This window comes from Acinonyx jubatus, chromosome D1 (assembly GCF_027475565.1).
Source record: "Acinonyx jubatus isolate Ajub_Pintada_27869175 chromosome D1, VMU_Ajub_asm_v1.0, whole genome shotgun sequence".
Lineage (NCBI taxonomy): Eukaryota > Metazoa > Chordata > Mammalia > Carnivora > Felidae > Acinonyx > Acinonyx jubatus.
Genome location: NC_069390.1, coordinates 51785141 through 51812614, shown reverse-complemented (window position 1 = coordinate 51812614; position 27474 = coordinate 51785141). Strand labels below are relative to the sequence as shown.

Sequence of the window (27474 nt, the reverse complement as noted above, 5' to 3'; positions counted from 1 at the left end):
CTGAAAATCATAAAATATTGATGAAAGAAACTGAAAATGACACAAGGAAATGGAAGTGGAAATGAGCATTCGATGCTCATTGGAAGAAAAAATATCTATGGAAGAAAAAATATTTTTGAAATGTCTATATTACCCAAAGCAACATACAAATTTAATGCAATTCCTATCAAAACACTAACAGCATTTTTCATAGAGCTACAGCAAATAATCCTAAAATGTGTATGGAACCACAAAGTACCCTGAATAGCCAAAGCAATCTTAAAAAGAAAACCAAACCTGAAGGCATCACAATTCCAGATTTCAAATTACATTACAAAGTTGTGGTGATCAAAGCAGTATGGTACTGGCACAAAAACTGGCACATAGATCACTAGAACAGAACAGAAAACCCAGAAATTGATCCACAACTATAGAGGCAATTAATTGTCAACAAAGCAAGAAAGAATATCCAATGGTAAAATGACAGTCTTTTCAACAAATGGTGCTGGAAAATGGACAGCAATATGCAAAAGAATGAAACTGAACTACTTTGTTGCATCATGCACACAAATAAATTCAAAATGGATAAAAGACCTAAATGTGAGACAGGAAACCATAAAAATACTGGAGGAGGAAACAAGCAGTAACCTCTTTGATGTCGACTGGAGCAATTTCTTACTAGATAGGTCTTCTGAGGCAATGGAAACTAAAGCAAAAATAAAACTATGGGGACTTATCAAAGTAAAAAGTTTCTGCATAGCAAAGGAAACTATCAACAAAAGTAAAAGGCAACAGATGGATGGGAGAAGTTATTTGTAAATGATATATCTGATAAAGGGTTTATATCCAAAATCTATAAAGTATAAACTTGGGGCACCAGGGTGGCTCAGATGGTTAAGCGTCTGACTCTTGATTTCAGCTCAGGTCATGATCTCATGGTTCATTGAGCCCCACATCCACATTGTTGGCATGAAGTCTGCTTGGGATTTTGTCTCCCTCTTTCTATGCCCCTCCTCTGCTTTCTCTCTCTCTCTCTCTCTCTCTCTCTCTCTCTCTCTCTCTTTCAAAATAAATAAATAAACTTTATAAAAACTCAACACCCAAAAAACAAATAATCCAGTGAAGAAATGAGCAGAAGACATGAAGAGACATTTTTCTAAAGACATCCAGATGGCTAATAGACACATGAAAAGATGCTCAACATCACTAATCATCAGAGAAACACAAATCAAAACCATAGTGAGACACCACCTCACAGCTGTCAGACTGGCTAAAATTGGGGCATCTGTGTGGCTCAGTCAGTTAAGCTTCTGACTCTTGGTTTTGCCTCAGGCTATGACCCCAAGATCCCTTAGACTGAACCCTGCATCGGGCTCTGCACTGATTTTGGAGCTTACTTGAGATTCTCTCTCTCACCATCTGCCACTCTCCCTGACTGAAGCTCTCTCTTTAAGTAAAATTTTTAAAAATTTTAAGGGTACCTAGGTGGCTCAGTGGTTAAGCATCCAACTGTTGATTTGGGCTTAGGTCATGATCTTGTGGATCCTGAGATCTAGCCCTGTGTTGGACTGTGCACTAGCAGCATGATTTCTGCTTAGGATTCTCTCTCTATCCCTCTCTCCCTGCCCTTCCCTCACTCTCTTCCTCTCAAAAATAGGTAGATAAACTTAAAAATTTTTAAATATAAAAAAAGTAGTAACTTATATTCATCTAGGTTATTTTTTAAAGGTCACATCAAATGGTATAAGGAATGTGAAAATACACTTCAGAAATTTCCAGTGAGATTTTTAAATATTTTGGAGAGATATTTGGTAATTCCTAGTAAAATTAAATATTTTTGTATGCTGTAAGTGAAAACACAAACCATTCCTACACACACTCTAAGGACTCTAAGAGAAGCATACAATATATTAACAGTAACAATATTGTTAAGAGTTAATTGTAAGTCATTTTGGTGTTGACTACTTACATAAAAAAAGAAAATACATATCATGGGAATTGAACAGCAATCAAAAAGAATGACTTACACAGAACAACATGGACAGTTGTTAAGAGTTAGTGTTGTGTGAACACAAAGAATAAGATCAGATTTATGATCCCATATCATTTATAAAATCCAATATCCAAATCATCCTCCAATAGATGAACATGTAGTTGCATAAGCATACATGAGATTAATTAGAAAGACATATTTTAAGAACACTGGAGCTTTCACTTTTCTAAACAGAAGAGAAATAGGAGTGAAGTTGAGATATGCAGTTGACAGAGAAATAAAAATAAAGCAAAATAAAGCCTTTAAAAAGACTGATGCTGATGGCACACCATCACCCTGGGTCAGGGGTACTGTAATTGTGTTCTACAGTGGTAGAACATAGGTGGTAGGTGGTAGCTGCACCTGTGGTGAGAACAGCATACCTGTATACACTCGTCGAATCACTATGTTGTACAGCTGACAGTAATGCAACATTGTGTGTCGGCTGTAATCAATTTTTTAAAATGAAAAATAAGAACGAAAAAGAAACTCATGATGCTTGCTCCCATAATTTGAGTATGTAAATAATTCACATGAGTCTCAGAATGAAAATGAAAAATAAATTGTGTTCCCTAGCATACAGTTGTAGATACATCCTATTTGAAAAGTCTTTCAATACAGCAAAAATCACTGTAGGATTTTGACTTTGAAAGACACATTGCATTTTCACAGGATTATTTTTTAAATTATTTTTGTTAATTTAAATCTTAGTTAACATACAATGCAATATTGGTTTCAGGAGCAGAATTCAGTGATTCATCACTTACATACCAAACCCTGTGCTCATCACAAGTGCTCATTTTAATACCCATCACCTATCTAGCCCCTCTTCCACCCACCAGCAACCCTTAGTTTGTTTTCTATCACCAAGAATCTCTTGTGGTTTGTTTCCCCTCTTCTCTTTTCCTCCACTTTCCATGTGCTGTACTGTTTTATTTCTTCAATTCCATAAAAGTGTGAAGTCATATGGTATTTGTCTTTCTCTGGTTGGCTTATTTTCTTAACATGATACATTCTAGCTCCATCCACATCATTGCAAATGGCAAGATTTCACTCTTTTTGATGGCTGAGTAATATTCCATTATATATATACATATATATGTGTGTATATATATATATGCGCCACATCTTGTTTATCCATTCATCAGTCAATGGACATTTGAGCTCTCTCCATAGTTTAGCTATTGTTGACAACGCTGCTATAATTATTGGAGTGCATATACCCCTTCGAATCAGCATTTTTGTATCCTTTAGGGAAATACCTAATAGTACAAATGTAGGCTCATAGGGTAGTGCTCTTCTTAGTTTTTTGTGGACCCTACATACTCCTGCAGAGCACCTGCAACAGTTTGCATTCCCACTAACAGGGTGAGGGAGTTCCCCTTTCTCTGCATCCTTAAAAACACGTGTTGTTTCTTGTGTCGTTAATTTTAGCCATTCTGATAGGTGTGAAATGGTGTCCCATTGTGTTTTTGATTTGTATTTCCCTGATGATGAGTGAAATTGAGACTGTTTTTATGTGTCTGTTGGCTGTTTGGATGTCTTCTTTGGAAAAGTGTCTATTCATGTCTTCCTTCCATTTCTTAACTGGGTTGTTGTTTTGGGGGGTGTTAGGCTTGATAAGTTCTTTATAGATTTTGGATACTAACCCTTGTGCCCTCCATGGGTCCAATAAGCTCACTCAGAAGTTATTATGGGCTTCATCCACATGATTGTTAGATAGATACCTCCCAAACCATACTATCAAATGGATTGATGTTAACTTATCATGACTTGTATGATGGCATCATAATGATAATAAGGCTACAGTAACTTGAAAAAAGAATCTCCTTGATTTTACAGAGAAAGAAAATCATTTTTTTCTCCAACCTGCCTGCTTGTCTGTCCTAAGAGGATCTTTTAAGAACAAGGAAGAAGGGATTGGACAAGTTCCCAGAAGGTAAAATCCCTTAGGCTCTGGAGTTATAACTACCCCCAGATATTTCAGGAACTAACCAGAACTCCGATATCAGTGGACCCCAGCTTCACATCCTCTGTAAGTGAGTCTGGGTATAGAGGGTGCCTGAGAAGCAGCTATATCAAGATTAGCCAGAGCACTGGGGATGGGGAGAGGAGACACCTTTCTCTTCCATCAGATCAGTGCTCCTTTCCATTCCGGAGTCAGTACTGCTGAAGTAATCTGAAAACAGGGTAGTAGAGACTGAACCCTGTCTCACGTCAGGAAGCACAAATGAGAACCTGTGCGAAGGGACTTTCCCTTCTGCCCCCTCTTGCCTTTTTGGGTCTTTTGCTGGGTGGTACCAGAGAGGCAAATATGCAGGACTTTGTCCACAGGAGATGAATGGGAATGGGAGTCTGGAAAGGGCATTATCTGCAGCTTAGTTTAGATGATTTGGAGTTATCAACTGTACATATTGAAACACAGGGACTTTAGGGCAAAATATCTGCCTACAAATGCTTGAATCATGGTGGAGGAATTAAATTAAATCTAGCTAACATTAGAGGTTGAAGACAGAGACCACAATTGGGGATCAGAGGGAGCAATAAAGTAGTTCTTCAGATTAAGCTCAATCTAAAGAATTTCTACAAGCTATGCTGTAAAAACAAAAAATTATGCCCAGAAGATAACTGAGGTACCTGTCACTGGTTGCACTCAATAATTTCCTAAACAATATTTGGGAGAAATGGTTCAAGTTCTGTCTGAGTTTCTGGAGTTATGTGGTCCTGACAATACTACTACTACTACTACTACTACTAATAATAATAATAATAATAATAATAAACAGTACTATCGGACACAACATAAAAGAAAACTAAGAAGAAAATTGCACTCAGAGCAGTGAAACCAGGAGTCAAAATAGTAAGTGTGAGGAAAAGAGAGATTCCAGATTTCTGGAAAAGTGCCTGAGGATTTTATGGGCATGTGCATGGAGATGAGAGAGAGAAACCTAAAAACATATAAAACAAAATGCCAGATAAGATATGTATTTCTACATCACTTTGGTAACACAGGAAACAGATGTATTCATATATTCACTGGCTTTAGACCTAACTTTCATTTCTTCCACATCCAAACCCTACTAATTAAACTGTGAAAATATACACAATATCAATGAATTTCAATTTGCCCATTTCAAAAGATAAATTGTTAAAATGGTCAACTTAACCTACGTACTTCAGAATGTTATGAGTCACACGTGAAATATGTTTAAAATTCATCTCCAAATCGCCAGTCATTACTTATTCTATTAGCAAGAGAAAAAGAATTGGAAAGCCATCTAAATCTCTTCTACTTATCATGTGAGATCCATGCCTGGCAGGTGCCAGCTGCAAAAACCCTTGCTTAGGAAAGCAGAGGATCAAAGAGAATAGAGGAACCCTGGAAGGGAATGACCTATTCCCCCTCTGAGAGTAAGTCCCAGACACTAACAGGGTCTCCTGATGCAGAGAATCTAACAGCAGCCGGGTGAGCAAGACTGGAACTGCCACTGGGGAACAGAAAATCCTAACTGGAACAAAAAAAAACCCTATTTGAACCACCCCAAGAAAAAAATTACTAAAGGTATGAAAATATCCTTCATCTTTGAGTTCAAAGTTTTATTGTAACTTCCCTCATTGCCACCCTGTCCCCATTCCAACACTATTTCTCCTCCATCAGATTCAGTTATCAAAAACATTCATTGTATCATGCATGAAGCTGTTTTCTTTTTTATAGAATTGATGGGGTAAACACATTATTATACAATTTTTCATGAGATCCAGAGGAATCCTAGAAAATACTCCAACCCAACTGTATTAAGCAGGAAGATCAGTGTAATACAGTAGTGGGTGGTTAAGGTTGTGAGATATAAATTCCCTTGTTGGTAATGTGATATTATAACATATCTCACTACATGCTAAATAACTTGAAAGGGATGAAGTCCTAGGATATTTCAGTACAGTTAGACGAAATGGTAAAATTCCCAAATTAATATGCAATTTATGTTGTATAGTGAGCCTAAAGAGTAATAAACAGGGAAGTACTTAAAACCTCTAATGAAAAAGTGTTTCTAAACCCATAAAGTAATGGTTTAACAGAGGCCTTGGTGCATGTAGACAGATTAGCTACAATGGACTGAGAGATTTGAAGTACCCCACAAAGACCAGATCCTTACCTTTGACCAGACTACAGCCATCTTTCAAATCTCTTTCACAATTCAGGGGGACAACCATATTGGAATCCTTCACCCTTAATGTAAAGGAGAGAAGCACCTCACTATATTTACATTGTTTCACCAGCCAATGTCCCTTGTACCTTGTCCCATATCAGAGTTATTCAGCCTCTCCTTCACTCTGCTAATAGTTTGTCAAGACCTGTCATTTGTTCTTATTATTACTCATTGCCCCCTGAATGGTTTCCTTTTACCTCCTGAGAGTAAGGACAGTGTCTTTTTCAATGTTGTGATCCTAGCACCTAACAAAATGCCAGGGGAGGATGTTAAGTGATAAGAGAACATGGCAACATTGAATTGTGCTTGGAAACAGAGAAATGTGTACCTGGATCATTATACTGAAGATGGAAAAATAAAATTAAAATGGGATGCAAATCTTTAAAGTTAAGACTTCGTCACACTATTGCAACCAGAACAGATTTTCACCTTTTCTGATAGCAGGTATGGGTCTCACATAGCTATGTGAAATTTCTCCTTTTCCTCTTAAGTTTCTTTCTTTCCAAACTTAAGAATCCTACAAATGTGAAGATGTATAGAGGAGGAAAAATTTGACTATTTGGCAAGATCCTCACCTACCTCATTAAATGACTGCTTACAGATTATGAAGATTAAGTACTTTATCTGCAGGGCATCATTGTTTAAATCTGTAATTAATGCAAACTACAGCTGAAAAGTCAGAACAGGAGTGGCAGGGAGAGCTAGGGACACTTATCTGAATCCCAATTTTGCCAGGCTGTACTACTTGTCTGCATATATTATTACACTTCAGTTATAATTCTTTATAATTAAAGAATAAAACACAAAAGGAAGAAACTTATAAGAACAATTTGGGACACACCAGTCCAAAAGTAGTTTTCTAGGCAATTCTCTCCTTCTCTTTAGTTTCTTCAAAGAAATAACATGTTTGAGCAAATCAAACATGTCTAAACAAACCATATATCCTCAGTCCTCTATGCTGCTTAAATTGATAGGATTATCCCAGTAGCATGGCACAAAGGACAAACAGATGAATTCACATGACTCTGGATGACTTGCTAGGACTCAAGCATGTCACCTAGGTGAAGCAAATTGTTCTAAATCCATGTGTCATGTGTCACTAGCTAATTTTTATCCTAATTTTACAGACCACTACAAGAAAGCTGTAGAAATATATGACAAACTATGACATCACACCAAAATGGCACCATCTCCTCTGAGGTTTCAGACTTCCTCCTGAATTGTTTTGTCAGGTCCCACACCTGGCAGCTCTGGTTGTCCCTGCCACTCAGTCTCCTCCTCTTCCTGGCCATGGTGGCCAATAGTGTTCTCCTGATCACTATATGGCTGGAAGCCTCTCTGCATGAGCCCATGTACTATCTACTCAGCATCCTCTCCCTGCTGGACATCATACTCAGTCTCACTGTCATTCCCAAGGTCCTAGCTATCATCTGGTTTGACCTCAAGTCCATCAGTTTCTATGCCTGCTTCCTCCAGATGTTCATCATGAATGGCTTCTTTGCCATGGAGTCCTGTACATTCATGGTCATGGCCTATGACCGTTATGTGGCTATCTGTCACCCACTGAGGTACCCATCCATCATCACTGACCAATTTGTAGTCAAGGCTGCTGTCTTTATTTTGGCCAGGAGTAGTATTGTTACAATGCCTATCCCCATTCTCTCATCCCGACTCCATTATTGTGGGAGAAAGGTCATTGAGAACTGCCTCTGCACCAATATGTCTGTCTCCAGGCTCTCCTGTGATGATGTCACCATCAATCGCCTTTACCAGTTTGCTATAGGATGGACTGTGCTAGGATCTGACCTCATCCTCATCTTTCTCTCCTACACCCTCATACTGCGAGCGGTGCTGAGACTCAAGGCAGAGGGTGCTGTGGCCAAGGCCCTGAGCACATGTGGTTCCCACTTCATCCTTATCCTCTTCTTCAGCACCATCCTTCTGGTCTTCGTGCTCACTCTTGTGGTGAAGAAGAAAGTCTCCCCTGATGTGCCAGTCTTGCTCAACATCCTCCACCATGTTATCTTCTCAGCCCTCAACCCCATTGTGTATGGGGTGCGAACCCAGGAGATCAAGCAAGGAATCCAGAGATTATTAAAGAAAGGGTGCTAATAAGGACAACAGGATCTCTGCATTCCTGAGTTTTGAATCAATAATGGGTGAGGGGGTTGATATTCACATCCACGAGTTGCAATCTCAAAGTGGGTAAATTGGATAACGTGTCTTCTTTAATAAAACTTAAGTTTCATTGTAATTTCTTTTTTTTCTCACTTCTCACTTAGGACTATCATTGACCCCTTTTGATTTTCCCCCAAAAAATCCTATTTTGACAAAATACTGGGAATCCTTGGGGGACAGGTTCTGAAGTGAGAAATTTATGTTCCTGAGTATACAGCTGTTAATATGTCATGCCTTTGGAGTTGAATATACAACTGTGGACATTTTGGCTTACAGTTGTATAATATGTAATGCATTCTTATTCTTATTTCCACAGAAGGGAGCATATTAAAGACAAAGACATAGGCGTGAAATTTCAGTCCTGAATGATGGATCATTACTGCTGATCCTAATTGGGTCTCCATTTGGGTGGTGATTCAAAATGAGGTTTGTAAGAGGACAGGGTTTTTGGATGGATTTGTCACTTGTGCAACAATTAGCAGTGTATTTGACTAGATTTGAGATACTCATAAATTTTCCTCCCCAGAGGGTTTGTGCTTTGGACGTTTATCTTTTGGATCCAGGCTGTCAAAATTTATGGTATCAAAATACAGTTCCTCTGATGAGTTAAAGATTGCAAGAATTGGGCGCTTGGGTGGCTCAGTCAGTTAAGCATCTGATTTAGTCTCAGGTAGTGATCTCATGGTTCGTGAGTTCCAATTCCACATCAGGTGAGCTTGAGCCCCACTTCAGGTGAGTTCTGGTTATCGCTCTTTCCCTCTCGCTCTCTCTGCCCCTCACTCACTTGCATACGCTCTCTCTCTCAAATAAAATAAAAACTAAAAAAAAAGTTTGCAAGTGTTGTTATGTATCGTCCTGTAATAATAATTTAAATATGAAAAATATAATATCTGAACATTGTTTTCATATTAACTGTACAGTTTCTAAGCACTAGATAGAGACTTAAGGTTTGAATTGTAAGTCCTGCACAACTACCAAAAAAAAAGGGGTCTTTGGGAACAAATTAGGTGTTCTCATTGTGTTTCATGGTATATACTCATTGGCTACCCCTGAGAATAGTGAACAATTTGTTTTAGAATATCCTTGCTTTTTCATTTTTTTTAGAGACAGGGAGAGACAGAGCATGAGCAGGGGAGGGGCAGAGAGAGAGGGAGACACAGAATCCGAAGCAGGCTCCAGACACCAAGTTGTCAGCACAGAGCCTGATGCAGGGCCTGAACTCATGGAGTGTGAGATCATGACCTGAGCTGAAGTCGGATGCTTAACCAACTGAGCCACCCAGGCACCCCAGAATATCCTTTCTAAATATGAGCTTTTGTGCCTCAATAACAACTTATCAGTGTGTTTCCTTGTTTAGACCATGGAAGGAAAATCTCTTAACAGTCTAAATCAATACTCTCCCCTAAACCTGGGTCTTTCAGCCTTAACTGAGTACCTGGATTCATCCTTAGACTACTTAAGCTTTCACTCAGCACAACTCTGTCTGTTTCTTCATCTTCTCCATCTCACAGTGAAGAATAATAAATTGGTGTTTCATTCCTCTGCTTCTGGATATCACTATGAGCTACTATTTGAAAAATAAACCTGTACACACATAATTAAGAAATAATAGTTAAGAGAAGCCTGGGTGGTTCAGTTGGTTAAGCATCTGACTCTTGATTTAAGTTCAGGTCATGAACTCATGGTTTGAGGGACTGAGCCTCCCATATGGCTCTACATTGAGAAATCTGCTTGGGATTCTCCCTTTCCTTTTCTCTCTCTGTCCCTCCTCTGCTCATATGCTCTCTCTCTCTCTCTCTCATTCTCAATAAATAAATAAATAAATAAATAAATACAATAGAATACTTAGAAGTACATAATCAACATTCTATTTAGGAATAATATGTTTCTCAAAAGTAAAAAAAAAAGTCAAGATCCAATTAGGTTCATACCATAAATAACCTCTTTCTTTGTCACTTGAAAAAGAACTCCCCAAAATCCCATTCTCTTGCACATTTAAACTTTAATAAAATGACATGGTTTAAAATGTGAATAACTGGATAGCAACAGGAAGGTCTTATGAATATGAAGATATAACATGCTAAAGTAAATTTATCCTACTATCTCTAAGGAGCTAATGAAAATCTACTAGTTTAAACACTATCATATATTAACATCTTCTCATCAAGGAACTAAACACTTTCAGGACTAATCTCTACTAGGGTCACATTGTATAACAAACCCAGAGCTCTCCAATTAGCTGTTAGAAAACTTGAACATTGAATGCATGAAAAAGGCTACATCAGGGGATTTAAAGCATATACCACCCAAGACTGAGAAAATTTGGCATAAGCCATGTCTTCCAAAGTAGACTAGCAAAATATTTATATTTAAAACCTATATTTTTGAAAGTTTTGCATTGTTGTGTTTATATGCAACTTATACACATTTATGGCTCACATCAAAGAAGTACTGACAGATCCATTTGATAAATTGAACAGATTAACAATGGCTTTATTCCACTAAAATAATTGATACTAAAACAGTGCTGTCCAGAACAATGTGGGCCACATACTTAATTTTAAACATTTTAGTAGCCACATTAATCTATAAAAAGAAAATAAACTGTAAAAAGTAAAAATGATCTTACGTATTTTGTTGAAACCAATATATCTAAAACATTATAACTTCAACACATAATAAATATAAAAGAATTTAATAATAACATATTTTATATTCTTTTTAGGTATTCCAGGTCTTTGAAATCCAGTATGTATTATACATTTATGGCATATTTCAGTCAGGACAACTGAGTTTCAGGTGCTCAACAGCCACATGTGACTAGTAGGTAATATATGGATCAGTTCAGCACTAGACATACAGCTTCAAAAGGCAAATGAAAAATGGGTAGGAGAGCAATTGAACTGAGGAAAAATGCATCCTTCTTGGAAAAGGATTAAAACAATATTGTTTCTTCTTGGCTGTGACTTTATTTTTTTTATGTTTTTCCATATGGAGGAAAGGAAGCCAGTGTTTTAGAGGATGAATAATGATTTCCCTGTCTTAAAATCTTGCATTACATGAGTGCTTATGTCTTAAAGACCAGTGTGAGAAGGGTAAAGTAAGAGAAAACCCATCTATTGCTTTTTACAATACACAGTCCTCAAATCCTGGAGCAACAGATTTGAAATACAACCATATAGGGCCACCGGGGTGGCTCAGTTGGTTAAGCATCCTCCTCTTGATTTTGGCTCAGGTCATGATCTCACAGTTCCTGGCATCAAGCCCTGCATCAAACACTGTGCTGACAGTGCAGAGCCTGCTTGCGACTTTCTCTCTCCCTTTCCTTCTGCCATTCTCTCTCTCTCTCTCTCTCTCTCTCTCTTTCTAAGAAAGAAAGAAAGAAAGAAAGAAAGAAAGAAAGAAAGAAAGAAAGAAAGAGAAATAAAGAAAAAAAGAAAGTCATATGTAAACCTTGGAAGTTACAGAAGCTAAAAAAAATGTAAATAAAGACTTTACTGATGATAAGACAGGAATATTAGTGCTAGGGGAAGCAACAGATGATAGTGTCAAAGGTTTATCAAAAGTTAGATGTTAATAATCATACGCTGTCATTACTTAAACTACTCATAACACTATTTACAGGTACATATGTATGAGTATTTTAAATTAGTTATTTTCAACTCTATTATTTTAATAAAGAATATTTTATATGAAATGCTTAATAGTGAAAATGGTATAATTACTCAGTAAAACATATGAGTAGGAAAAACAGTCTCTTAAAACCTAATACCCATATCCACAAAATGTTATAGCTCAGATTTTGTCGTGAGACTTTTCAGTTTACTTACTTATTACCCACAATTGGACCCTTCCTTCAACGTGCAGAGAAAGTGAGACAAATCTTTGGGGGCAGACACAGCTGACACCAGAAATTGTGCCAGAAGAACAATGCAGAGCACAACAGAGAAAGGTAATGGCCCTTCAGGCCAACAGTCCATATTATATTATCTGCAAAATATTCATTGATACCTAATATAGACATCTTTGTTATGGTTCTGGGGTTGCAGTAATGAGCAGGACAGTCAAGGTCCATGTTTATAAGTGCAAACGGTCTGTGCCTGGAGGAAGGAGAAGTCCAAGAAGCAAAGGGAAATGTCAATATGTAGGAAAGACATAGCCAAATAGAAGCTAAGGTAGAGGTCTAAGTGGCAGTGGCCACTTGGCAAAAAGTAGGACCCAAATACGGAATAGGATTTGAAGGACTAGGCAGAATATTGCATTAGGAACGTGAGTTTGAGCCAAGGAAGTAACACAATCCTATAAACCGAAGCTATACAAGCACTCTCAACAATAGCCAAATTATGGAAAGAGCCTAAATATCCATCAACTGATGAATGGATAAAGAAATTGTGGTTTATATACACAATGGAGTACTATGTGTCAATGAGAAAGAATGAAATATGGCCCTTTGTAGCAACGTGGATGTAACTGGAGAGTGTTACGCTAAGTGAAATAAGCCATACAGAGAAAGACAGATACCATATGTTTTCACTCTTATGTGGATCCTGAGAAACTTAACAGAAACCCATGGGGAAGGTGAAGGAAAAAAAAAGAGGTTAGAATGGGAGAGACCCAAAGCATAAGAGACTGTTAAAAACTGAGAACAAACTGAGGGTTGATGGCGGGTGGGAGGGAGGGGAGGAAGGGTGATGGGTATTGAGGAGAGCACCTTTTGGGATGAGCTGTGGGTGTTGTATGGAAACCAATTTGACAATAAATTTCAAAAAAAATAAATAAAATGAAAAAAATGAAAAAAAAAGTTATACAGGGGAAATTGGGGCTGAAAAACAGGATTCCCTTCATCAGAACCAGGCACAATCCAGAGAAAATGTACCACAGTACAGTCTAATAGAAATGATAACTCAATGCTAAGACCTCTAACTTCCAAACTATTATTCAAATAATTATACTATGAACCCAGCATGCTTAGATTAGATGCCACATGGGGGAAAGCTGAGACAAGTCATAGAATATTAGATTTGACTGCACACACTAAAACCTAGGAATAAAGTAGCTATCTAATTCCAGGATGCAGGACACACTGTCCTTTGTCAGTGAGAGTTTTCAAATGTCTTGTAATTACAAAAGTACTTGTTTATATTTTCCTTTTTGTGTAATTTAAATCTTGCTTGAATTTTGTGAGCTCTATTTTGTATATATGAATATGGGGGTACTTGCAATGTATGATATAGTTAATGTTTCAATTCTTAAAACTGGTGCTGCCTGTACACAGACTTTGACAGCAGATTTGACAGTATAGGGGGAAAAAAACAAAGAATTTAAAGGTATAGAAATGTAAACTATTTAAACCAAAAAACATAGAGAAATAATGCTGAAAAAAAAAGTAGAGTGACCTGATGACAGATATAATATTAACCAGTCTAGTATTCATATACTTGGTCATTGAAAGCATAGACAGAGAGGAAGTAGGGGAGAAAAACATAGTGACAATGTATTAGAGTTTATAAACTATGTAGAAATAAAATGTGTGGTAAAAATAGAAGAATGATATGGAGGGGTCAAATGGAAATAAACCTTTATAAATTCATATCTTATATATGAAATAGAATGATATTATCTGAAGGCTGACTGATAATAGGAAGATGCATATATTAAACACTAGCACTGAGAACAGTAGAAATTTTCTTTCAAAAGCCCAGATTTTTAAGGCCACGTAGTTTCTGTTGCAGCTATTCTGCCATATAGAGTAAAAGAAGCCATGAATGGGTTCTAATCACATCCACATAGCAAATGTCTGTGGTTGAAGAAGTACCAGACATTGGAGGAGTTAAGCTGGAGTAGCTGAGGGACCCAGGGCTTGCTCATCCCTTGAACACAGCTAGATCAACTTCAAATCTTGAACACCTAGTAAATCAATTTGAGGACTGGGAGAACAGTCTGCATAGTTTGAGAGAGAGAACCAGGCAGGTATGAGGTGTGGACACAGGAACTGGGGGAGAGAAAAGCCATGGTGCCATGGAGGGGAGGGAGCTCTTTTTGAGATGAGGAGAGATGGGAGAGAGGCAGCATCTCATCAGGTTAATGCAAGAAAAGCACTCCCCCAAAACCACTGTCTGGGGGAATGGGAAGAACTCCAGAAAGTTCTTGCAAAAAGTAGAGATCAAATTCCTAGGTTTTGGAAGTCCTTACCATTCCCTGGAGTCAATTCAGGTGGGTCACAGTGCTTCAGAAGAGGAGGCCTGAGGCCTGGGAGCAGATAGCTGACACCATGGGATGGGGATCCTCTGGGTCGCAGGTTCCCCTTCCTGGACTGCATTTGGAAGAGGGTATATTGACTCTACAAGGACAAAAGACCCAGCTGGAGCCTATGAGCAGTCTTAACAGCAGGTGACAAAGGCACAGGCAGATGCTCTGCTTCACCATAAACTCCAGGCATCTGCGCAGCAGTGCGACCGCCTTTCTGGGACAGAACAGCACCAGGTGCAGCACTGTGAGGTTCACCTTGGGAAGAGGGCAGTGGGTCTGTATCTTTCCAGGTCCTTTAAGATTTGGAGTTATAAAATCCGGACACGCACCAGAGATAAAACATAGGAGAGCTGTCATGCCAGCCATGTCAACAGCCCAGGCACAGATGGGTTGAGGGCAAGGATCAAATGGAGGTTTGAGACACAGGAGGAGAGATTGTTTGCTTGTCTGTGAGGGCTCTCTGATCAGTGGAAGGCATGAGCTCCCCACCCCAGGGAAGAAAGAGCAGGGTGACACCATCTCCCCCCACCCCCACCAGTGTGGTTGGACTTCAGTGAGCAGCACAGCACCTCCAGTGGAAGCTGAAGTCACACCAAACCCTGCCCCGATGTGCTCTGCAGGACATCTTTACAAGGGCAGGTCTGACTATGAGCCGGTGCAATGGGCCTCTCACCCACAGGACCAACACAGGCACCCCCGCATGCATGAAGTCTACTGATCATAGAGTTCTCCAAAGTCTCAGCTTCAGTTCTTCAGCTCTGGAGGAAATAGGAGCAAGCTTTTTTTTTTTAATTTATTCTTTTCTCCTCTCTCTCTCTCTCTCTCTTTCTCTTTAATCAGGCTTATAGTTTTTTGTTCATTTGTTTGGGGGGTTTTGGTGTCCTTTTATCAGATTTTTGGATTAGTCTTATTTTTTTCTTTCTTTCTTTATTTTTCTTTGGAATCAGGCTTATAGATTTTTGTTTGTTCAGGTTTTTTGTTCTTTTTCCATTTTTTTGGATCAGGCTTTTTTTTTTTTCAAATCAGGATTATTTTAACAAACAAATCAAGCCACACCTAGTTAAAGGTCCCAAAACCCCCCAGTGTAAGCAAGGAGGAACTCTGCAGAGGACTGATTCGGGGGAAAGAGCAAACAAATCACAATAGCAGAGTGTACACAGATAACACCAGAAATACTTTCTGAAGTGCTAGGCCCTGGACACTCTATGACTGCCTCTTAATATACCATTATTCTCAGGAGCCATAAACATGAACAAGCTTTCATAACATGCAAAAGAGAAACCTAGACAAAATGACAAGATGGAAGAATTCTCCCCAAAACAAAGATCAAGAAGAAACCACAAATAAGGATTGGCTCAAAACAGGTAGAAGCAAAACAGTTCAGAAGCAATCTGAACAAGAATTTAGAACAACAGTTGTGAGAATCCTTGCTGGGCTTGAAAAATACATAGAAGACACCAGAGAAGCCCCTGCTGCAGAGATAAAAGACCTAAAAACTAGTCGGGCCAAAATAAAAAATTCTATACCTGAGATGCAAAACTGACTGGATGTAATCATAATGATGATTGAAGAAGCAGAGAAATAAATAGGTGATACAGAAGATAAAATTATGGAAAATACTGAAGCTGAAAAGAAGAGGGAAAGAAAACTATTAGATCACAAACATAGACTTGGGAAACTCAGTGATTCCTTAAGCACAACAGTACCTGTGCGATAGGAGTTACAGAAGAGCATGAAAAAGAGACCAAAGTTTTATTTGAAAAAAATTAGAGCTGAGAACATCCCCAATCTGAAGAAAGAAACAGGCATTCAAGTCCGAGAGGCACAGAGAACTCCCCTAAAAGTCAACAAAAACATGTCAACACCAAGACACACCATTTTGAAACTTGCAACATACCAAGATATGCATACCAAAAGCATCACAGCTTAGAAAGGACCAGAGAACACCATCAGAAACTCCAACTCTACAGGCAACATAATGGCCATAAATTCGTAACTTTCCGTATTCACTCTAAACATCAATGGACTCAATGTTCCAATCGAAAGACATAGGGTAACAGAATGGTTAAGAAAATAAGATCTATCTATATGCTGTTTACAAGAGACCCACTTTAGACCTAAAGACATCTTCAGATTGAATGTAAGGGGATGGAGAACCATCTATCATGCTAATCGTCAACAAAAGAAAGCCTGAGTAGCCATACTTATATCAGACAATCTAGACAACTGTATCAAGAGATGCAGAAGGGCATTATATCATAATCAAGGGGCTATCCACCAAGAAGACCTAACAATTGTAAACATTTATGCGCCAAATGTGGAGCACCCAAATATATTAAACAGTTAATCACAAACATAAAGAAACTCATCGATAGTAACACCACAATAGTAAGAGACTTCAACACCCCACTCACAGCAATGGACACATCATCTAATCAAAAAAATCAACATGCAAATAATGGCTGTGAATGACACACTGGACCAGATGGACTTAGCAGATATATTCAGAACATTTCATCGTAAAGCAGGGGAATACACATCACTCTCCAGTGCACATGGAACGTTCTCCAAAATAGACCATATACTGGGACACAAATCAGGCCTCAGCAAATACAAAAAGACCAAGATCATACCGTGCATATTTTCAGACCACAATGCTATAAACTCGAAATCAACCACAAGAAAAAATTTGGAAAGGTAACAAATACTTGGAGACTGAAGAACATCCTACTAAAGAACAAATGGGCTACCAAGAATTTAAAGAGGAAATTTAAAAGTGTATGCAAGCCAATGGAAATGATAACACCACAACCCAAAACCTCTGGGATACAGCACAGGCGGTCATAAGAGGAAACTATATAGCAATCCAGGCCTTCCTAAAGAAGGAAGAAAGATCTCAGACACAAAACATAACCTGACCTTAAAGAGCTGGAAAAAGAACAGCAAATAAAACCCCAAACCAGCAGAAGACAGGAAATAATAAAAAAGAGAGCAGAAATTGATGCTATTGAAACCAAACCAAACCAAAGCAAAACAAAACAAAATAGTAGAACACATCAATGAAACCAGAAGCTGGTTCTTTGAATGAATTAACAAAGTTGATAAACCACTAGCCACTTTGATCAAAAAGAAAAAGGAAAGGACCAAAATAAATAAAATCAAGAATGAAAGAGGAAAGATGACAACCAATACAGCAGAAATATAAACAATAATAACAGCAATTATATGAGCACCAATATGAGAAATTATATGTCAATAAAATGGCAATCTGGAAGAAATGGACAAATTCCTAGAAACATATACACTACCAAACTTAAAACAGAAAGAAATAAAAAATTTTAACAGATCCATAACCAGTAAGGAAATCGAAGCAGTAATCACAAATCCAAAAAACCAGAGTCCAGGGCCAGATGGCTATCCATGGGAATTCTATGAAACATTTAATGAAGAGTTAACATCTATTCTCTTGAAGCTGTTCCCAAAAAATAGAAATGGAATGAAAACTTCCAAACCCATTCTATGAAGCCAGCATTCACTAGATTCCAAAACCAGAGTCCCCACTAATAAGAAATATAGACCAATTTCCTTGATGAACATAGAGGCAAAAATCCTCAACAAGATATTAACCAACTGGCTCCAATAATACATTAAAAAGTTATTTACCATGACCAAGTGGGATTTATACCTGGGATGCAGGACTGGTTCAATATCCACAAAACAATTAACGTGATTCATCACATCAATAAAAGAAAGGACAAGAACCATATAATCTTCTCAATAGATGCAGAGAAAGCATTTGACAAAATACAGCATCCTTTCTTGCTAAAAACCCTCAAGAAGTAGGGATAGAGGGATCATATCTGAAGATCATAAAAGCCATATATGAACGACCCAATGCTAATAACATCCTCAATGGGGAAAAACTGAGAGCTTTCCCCCTAGGGTCAGGAACAAGACAGGGATATCCACTCTTGCCAATGTTATTCAATATAGCATTGGAAATCTTAGCCTCAACAATCAGAAAACACAAAGAAATAAAAGGCATCCAAATTGGCCAGGAGGAGGTCAAACTTTCACTCTTCGCAGATGACATGATACTCTATATGGAAAACCCTAACGATTCCAAAAAAAAAAAAAAACTGCTAGAACTGATTCATGAATTCAGCAAAGTTGCAGGATATAAAATCAATGCAGAGAAATCGGTTGCATTCCTATACACCAACAATGAAGCGACAGAGAAATCAAGGAATTGATCCCAGTTCCAACTGCACCAACACCCATAAAATACCTAGGAATAAATCTAACCAAGGACGTGAAAAATCTATACAATGAAAACTATAGAAAGATTATGAAAGAGATTGGATAAGACACAAAAAATGGAAAAAGATTCCATGCTCCTGGATAGGAAAAACATATTGTGAAAATGTCAATACTACCCAAAGCAATTTACATATTCAATGCAATCCCTATCAAAATAACACCAGCATTCTTCACAGAGCTAGAACAAATAATCCTAAAATTTGTATGGAACCAGAAAAGACCCCGAATAGCCAAAGCAATCTTGAAAAAGAAAACCAAAGCAGGAGGCATCACAATCCAGGACTTCAAACTACTACAAAGAGGTAATCATCCAGAGAGTATGGTACTGGCACAAGAACAGACACTCAGATCAATGGAACAGAATAGAGAACCCAGAAATGGACCCACAAATGTATGGCCAACTAATCTTTGACAAAGCAGAAAAGAATATCCAATGGAATAAAGACAGTCTTTCAGCAACTGGTGCTGAGAAAACTGGACAGCGACATGCAGAAGAATGAACCTGGACCACTTTCTTACACCAAACACAAAAATAAACTCAAAATGGATGAAAGACCTCAATGTAAGACAGGAAGCCATCAAAACCCTTGAAGAGGGTTTTGACTTGGCCGCAGCACCTTCTTACTCAACACGCCTCTGGAGGCAAGGGAAACATAGCCAAAATGAACTACTGGGACCTCATTAAAATAAAAAGCTTCTGCACAGCGAAAGAAACAATCAGCAAAACTAAAAGGCAACTGACAGAATAGGAGAAGATATTTGCAAATGACATATCAGATAAAGGGTTAGTATCCAAAATCTATAAAGAACTTATGAAACTCAACACCCAAAAAACAAATCATCCAGTGAAGAAATGGGCAAAAGACATGAATAGACACTTCTCCAAGGAAGACATCCATATGGCCAACGGACACATGAAAAAATGCTCCACATCACTCATCATCAGAGAAATACAAATCAAAACCACAATGAGATACCACCTCACACTTGTCAGAATGGCGAACATTAACAACTCAGGCAACAACAGATGTTGGCTAGGATGCAGAGAAAGAGGATCTCTTTTGCATTGTTGGTGGGAATGCAAGTTGGTGCAGCCACTCTGGAAAACAGTACGGAGGTTCCTCAAAAACCTACCCTGCAACCCAGCAATTGCACTACCCTGCAACCCAGCAGGGTTGCAAATAGAAATAGAACTACCCTGCAACCCAGCAATTGCACTACTAGGCATTTATCCACAGGATACAGCTGTGCTGTTTCGAAGGGACACATGCACCCCCATGTTTATAGCAGCACTATCAACAATAGCCAAAGTATGGAAAGAGCCCAAATGTCCACCGATGGATGAATGGATAAAGAAGATGTGGTATATATATACAATGGAGTAATCCTTGGCAATCAAAAAGAATGAAATCTTGCCATTTGCAACTACGTGGATGGAACTGGAGGGTATTATGCTAAGTGAAATTAGTCAGAGAAAGACAAATATCATATGACTTCACTCATATGAGGACTTTAAGAGACAAAACAGATGAACATAAGGGAAGGGAAACAAAAATAATATAAAAACAGGGAGGGGGACAAAGCATAAGAGACTCATAAAAATGGAGAACAAACAGAGTTACTAGAGGAGGTGTGGGAGGCGGGATGTGCTAAATGGGTAATGGGCACTAAGGAATCTACTCCTGAAATCATTGTTGCACTATATGCTAATTTGGATGTAAATTTTTTAAAAATTAAAAGAAAAATAAATAATGCTCACAACTAAAAAAAAAGAATTAATTATTGATGATTTGGGTGTAGATCATTTACATAAAAAAAGAAAAGTACATAATTGTAAATAAACCGAAATCAAAAAGAATGAAGTGGACTTACAAGAGTAACAGGGATAGTTGTTCATGATTTACTGTTGAGTGAAAACAAAGAATAACATCAGATTTATGATCCACTATATTTATAAAATTCAATTCATTCATCTTTCCATAGGTGAACATATAAGCATATTTAAGTATTCCTAAGATTAATTAGAAAGACATATTTTAAACACACTGGAGCTTTCACTTTTCCAAAGAGAAAAGAAATAGGAGTGAAGTTGAGGTATTCAGGGACAGGGAAATAAAAAGAGAGTAAAAGAAGACCTTTAAAGAAACTGATGCTGACAGCACAGCCCAGGGAACACGGTCAATGCTATTGTACATGTGTTATATGGTGACAGATGGTAGCTATACCTGTGGTGAGTGCAGTATAACTTAACTGTATACACTTGTCGAATCACCATGTTGTACACCTGAAACTAACGCAACATTGTGTGTCAACTACAATCAAGTTTTTAAACTGAAACGTAAGAAAGAAAAAACAAACTGATGATGCTTGCTCCCATAATTTGAGGATGGGAATAATTCACATGAGGCTCAAAATGAAATAGAAACGACTCCTGTTTCCTAGTATACAGTTGTATACACATCCCATTTGAAAAATCTTCCATTACAGCAAAAATCATGATAGGACTCTCTCTTTTAAAAACACATTGCATTTTCTCAGGAATATTTTTTCCAAGTTACTCTTGCATTCTTATCATTATAACGCCATGATGAAAGTCATTATAAATTTACATCAGTCCATTTAATAGCATGGTTTGGGAGGCACCTATCTGACAATGGGCTGCAGGAAGCCCATTGGAACTTCTGAGTGAGATTATTAGACCCATGGAGGACACCCAGTGTGCCTGTGCAAACGAGTGTGAACGTGGATGGATGAATGGATGGATGGACGGATGGATGGATGGATGGATATAAGACCCCGAGTCCCAGGAGACTAACTGCCTACAGGACGCAGTCAATGTTGGGCTGGATTACCAGAGCTCCTTTCTTTTAGAGAGAAAGAAAAACATTTTCTTCTCCTACCTGCCTGCTTGTCTCCCAGGAGGGCCTTTTAAGCACAGGGAAATGGGGATGGAGAAGTTCCCTAAGGGCAAAGTCCCTGATGCTCTGGAGTTATAACTACACCCAGCTATTTCAGGAACTAGCCAGAACTCCAATATCAGTGGAGCCAGACCCCTGCTCACATCCTCTGTAAGTGAGTCTGGATAGAGGGTGCCTGAGGGGCAGCTATACCAGGAGTAGGCAGAACACTGGGCATGGTGGGGGGAGACATTTCTCTTTAGTCCAGATCTGTGCTCCGTTCCATTTCTGAGTCACTACTGTAAAAGTAGTGCGAAAACAGGATAGGAGAGACCACATGCTGTCTCAGATCAGGAGGCACGTGTGAGAAACTGTACTCTGGAACCTTCCCTTTTGCTGTTCTCTTGCCTTTTTACGTATTTTTCTGGGTGCTGCCAGAGATGCAGAGGGGCAGGAATTTGTCCACAGGAGATGAATGGGGATGGGGGTAGGAAGCCTGGAGAGTGCATCATCTGGCGCTTACTTTAGATGATTCGGAGTTTTCAACTGTACACGCTAAAATGTAGTGGCTTTATGGCAAACAACCTGCCCACAAATGCTTGAATCATGGGGGAGGAATTAAATTTAATCTAAATAACATTAGAGGTTGAAGACAGAGACTACAACTGGGGTCAGTGGGAGTAAGAAAGTGGTTCCTCAGTTTAAGCTCAATGTAAAGAATCTCTAAAGCTATGCTGTAAAAACAGAGAATTATGCCCAGATGATCACTGAGGTATCCGTCACTGGATGCACACAATAATGTCCTAAACAATATTTAGGAGAGATGTTTAAAGTTCTCTGAGAGTCGCTGGAGTTTGGTGGTCCCTACATTAAAAATTAATAATAATAATAATAATAATAATAATAATAGAAAACAACAATAATAGACACAACATGAAAAGAAACTAAGAAGAAAATTATACTCAGAGAAGTGGAAGCAGGAGTCAGAGTGTAAGTGCAAGAGAAAGAAATATTCCAGATTTCTGGAAACCTGCCCAAGGATTACATGTGCATGGGGGTGCATGAGAGACAGTCATGTATCTGAGACCTTACTTGGCCCAGGTTTTGCTACTTAATCAGGGCATATTGTGTATTTATATGTCATAAGATAGTCTATGCGGTCAAAAAAAAAAATAAGGAAGAAACTTACAAGTACAAATTTAGACACTCGGCTAAAACAAATGAGTTCCTAAGCAATTTTCCCTTTCTTTGTTTCTGCAAACAAATGACTTTCTATTTAAAAGAAAATCAGGGGTGCCTGGGTGGCTCAGTCGGTTGGGTTCGAGCCCTGTATTGGGGTCTGTGCTGATGGCTCAGAGCCTGGAGCCTGCTTTGGATTCTGTGTCTCCCTCTCTCTCTGCCTCTCCTTTTCTCATGCTCTGTCTCTCTGTCTCCAAAATAAGTAGACATTAAAAAAAAATTTTTTTAAGAAAAAATCAAACACGTATAAATGAACCATATTATCACAGTCATCTATTGTTTAGTACTAGAAATTTCTGAGTAACATACCACGAAGGATGTACAGGTGATATCAAATGGATCTGTATGACCTGCTAGGAATCACAAGTTTCACCTAGATGAAGCAAATTGTTCTAAATTCATGTGTCTTAAGTCAGTAGCTAATTTTTATCCTAATTTTATAGGTCACTAAAAGAAAGCTATAGAAATATATGACAAAATATGACAGCACATCAAAATGGCACCATCTCCGTTCAGGTTTCAGACTTCCTCCTGAATTGTTTTGTCAGGTCCCCCAGCTGGAAGCTCTGGTTGTCCCTGCCACTCAGCCTCCTCTTTCTCCTGGCCATGGGAGCCAATAGTGTTCTCCTGATCACCATCTGGCTGGAAGCCTCTCTGCATGAACCCATGTATTACCTGCTCAGTTTCCTGTCACTATTGGATATCGTGCTCTGCCTCACTGTCATCCCCAAGGTCCTGGCCATCTTCTGGTTTGACCTCAAGTCCATCAGTTTCTATGCCTGCTTCCTCCAGATGTACATCATGAATTGCTTCCTTGGCATGGAGTCCTGCACATTCATGGTCATGGCCTATGACCGCTATGTAGCCATCTGCCACCCACTGAGGTACCCATCCATCATCACTGACCATTTCGTAGCCAAAGCTGCCATTTTTACTTTGGCCAGAAATGCACTTCTTACTATATTCATTCCCATCCTCTCTGCCCGGCTCCATTATTGTGGAAAAAATATAATTGATAATTGTATCTGTGCCAATCTCTCTGTGTCCAAGCTCTCCTGTGATAATATTGCCCTTAACAGAATTTTCCAGTTAACTGTGGCCTGGACTCTTCTGGGCTCTGACCTGACCCTCATCATCTTCTCCTATACCTTCATCCTACGAGCCGTTCTTAGACTTAAGACAAAAGGGGCAGCTGCCAAAGCTCTGAGCACTTGTGGCTCTCACTTCATCCTCATCCTCTTTTTCAGCACCATCCTGCTAGTTTTTGTTTTTACCCACATTGCCAAGAAAAAAATTTCCCCTGATATCCCTGTCTTACTTAATGTGTTACACCATGTAATTCCTGCAGCTCTCAACCCCATTGTCTATGGGGTACGAACTCAGGAGATTAAAGAGGGGATTAGGAAATTACTGAGGAGGGCAAGAGAGAACAGAAAGTAATCATGCTCTTGCTTGGTTTTTCTCAACCAAGAACTCAAAAACACAATCAGTAGGCAGGGACTGGGAGATAGACATATAGTTCTAATATTCTCATGTGACATGCCTGATGATAAAAACTATATGGTTTCCCCTTTACCCACAGTCACATCACACTTCTTACCCACCATGGTTTTCTGAAGAGACTAAGGATATGGCTCTCCTTTACCTACCTGACCTTGTCCTTAAGTCCTTTGGTAAGAACTGCCTCTCTAACAGCTTCTCAAAAACATGAACCACACTTCCATCTCTGGAACTATTTGCTTATTGTTCCTCTGTCCACATAACTCCTTCCCTCGCACCCAATGGGTCTCTCTGACCACAGTATTTAAAATAGTACCTAACAATATTCCCCCAAAGCACAGATGATGTCCCAACATCTTCTCTATTTCACTGTTCTTCACAGCATTTGTCACTGCCTAATGATCATAAAAGTTCCTCATTTACTTGTTTAGTCCGTTGACATTCATTAAAATTTAAGGAGTAGAAAGGCACAGTGTTTGGCTTATGGTAGAGACCCACAAATGTTTGTAAAATTAATGATTAAATAAATGCTGAATAAATGATTAATTGTATGCTAGTTACTAGGAATATAATTCAGACACGGTACTTTTTCTCTGGGTTTTTATATTAGACTTCAAGAGTGAGGGAGACCATATTTCATCCACATTCCATGGTCTGAGCACTATAGGACAGACAGGAGCTTAGTCATAAGAGCAAAAGTATATTTTTAGGAACTTTGAATTTGAATACACTTGAGATATTCAAATGGAAGTGTATAGACTTACAGGTATCACACTCAAATAAGATTTGCTCTTGGAAGAAAAAGAGATGTACATGTGAGAACTGACTACATATCCTCATTGAAGCAATGGAAGGAGATGGAATGGCCAAGGGAAAGAAAACAGAGCAAGAACATAAGAAAGCCCACCAAAAAACCTGAAGTGCTCCATATCACCTTTACCTTCTGGTATCAAGAGATTAACATGGATTCACACAAAGTAGTGTTCAGTGGATAAGAAAAAATAAAAGACTCACAGAAGAAAGCACCTCAACATACACTGTGATCAATTAAAAAGTGATACTCAATTTTATTCAAGGTTACCTGTAGAAGTGTGGGGCCCTTGTCTGTCTAAACAATTTAATGTGTAAAATGAAGTACAAAATTTTTTGGGCCCATGTGGTCCCATTGAAAAATGTGTGAGTTTATCAATAAAAAGAACAATGGGTAGAGAAATAGTTCTGATGTATGTATTCATTGTTCTGTCAGTGTACACAAAGATATTTTTGTAGTGTCAAGGCACCACCTTAACAAAAGGGGGACATAAAGTATATTTGAAAAAATAATGGCTGCAAGTTTCCCAATCTGGTAAAAATTATAAACTCAGAGTTCTAACAAGCTCAATGAAACCCAAGAATAAGAAACATGAATAATGCTATACTAGGGGTACATATCATAATCAAGCTGTTCATAAGTAATGATTAAAGAAAAAAATCATAAAGCCAGATGAAAATACACATCACAAATTATCCAAATAAAGGATGAAAGCAGATTTCTTATCAGAAACAATGCAAGTAAAACCATAGAGCAATACCTTTAAAACTGAAAGAATAAAAAAAGATGTTACACTACAATTCTATATCCCACAGTAATACTCTTAAAAACAGATAGATGTTTTTTTTAATTTTTTAACATTTATTAATTTTTGAGAGAGTGTGAGCAGGGGAAGGGCAGAGAGAGGGGGAGACACAGAATCTGAAGCAGGTTGCAGGCTCTGAAATGTCAGCATAGAGCTCGATGCAGGACTCAGACCCATGAACCATGAGATCATGACATGAACTGAAGTTGGACGCCTACTGACTAAGCCACCTAGGCAACCCAGATAAATGCTTTTTTAAACATATAAAAACTGAAATAATTTTTCAATATAGGCTCACACTACAAACAACATTTGTAAGTTTCTTTAACCAGAATGAAAATATTATCAGATGTAAATATAGATCTAAACAAAGGAATTAAAAGCATCAGAATTTGTTACTACATGGGTACATATGTAAGATTTTTTAAATTATTTAAATGCATTTAATTGTCTATCACAAAAATAACAACAATGCAGCATTTAATGTATAACATACAAAAAAGTAAAATGTATTAAAATAATAGCATAAGCCAGGAAGAAAAAAGTGGAATTAGAACATTGTTAAGTCATTACATAATACACAAAATAATATGTTATCACTTGAAGATAGGCTGTGATTAGAGATGCGTACTATAATCTCTAAAACAAGCCCCCAAATAGTTGCTCATAAGAAAAGAAGTAATATGGGATGGAATGTTTTAAAAATAATTAACCCAAAAGAAAGAAAAAGAGAGGAAAGGGAACAGAGGACAAAAGCCAAAATGACATATGTAAATCCAACCACACCATAAACCAAAATAAGTACAAATTAACTAATTACCCAATTTAAGACAGAGCTTGTCATACTGAAAAAAAAACTTATTTAAATGCTGCCCACACAAAATGCACCTCATGTAAACACAAAGTGTTAAAAGTAAAGGGATGGGATAATATACAACACTAAAAACACCACCAATCGAAAGAAAAAAGAGAGAGAGAGACAATCCAAGAAACGAACTCTTAACTACAGAGAACAAACTGATGGTTACCAGAAGGGAGGTGGGTGGGGGCATGGGTGAAATAGGTGATGGGGATAAAGAGTACACTTATCATGATGTACATTGAGTAATGTGTAGAATTGCTGAATCACTATATTGTACACCTGACACTAATACAACACTGTATGTTAACAATACTGGAATTAAAATTAAAAATTAAAAAAAAGGAAATAAAAATGGGATAACTATAATAATACCAGAAAAAGTGAGTTTCAAAGC

The 27474-nt window shown here is 38.1% G+C and overlaps 2 protein-coding genes across 2 annotated transcripts; both read left to right on the top strand.

Moving 5' to 3' along the window:
• The first annotated feature begins 7301 nt into the window (after positions 1–7301).
• Positions 7302–8935, top strand: LOC106977817 (olfactory receptor 56A3-like). The gene has a single exon (XM_015075370.3). It carries the CDS (start codon positions 7384–7386, stop codon positions 8329–8331), a length of 948 nt encoding a protein of 315 aa, XP_014930856.2. The 5' UTR covers positions 7302–7383; the 3' UTR covers positions 8332–8935.
• A 14647-nt stretch (positions 8936–23582) lies between these two features.
• Positions 23583–24656, top strand: LOC106977802 (olfactory receptor 56A3-like). Its single transcript, XM_027055218.2, has one exon. The coding sequence runs from the start codon at positions 23583–23585 to the stop codon at positions 24540–24542; it is 960 nt and encodes a 319-aa protein (XP_026911019.2). The 3' UTR covers positions 24543–24656.
• The last annotated feature ends 2818 nt before the right edge of the window (positions 24657–27474 follow it).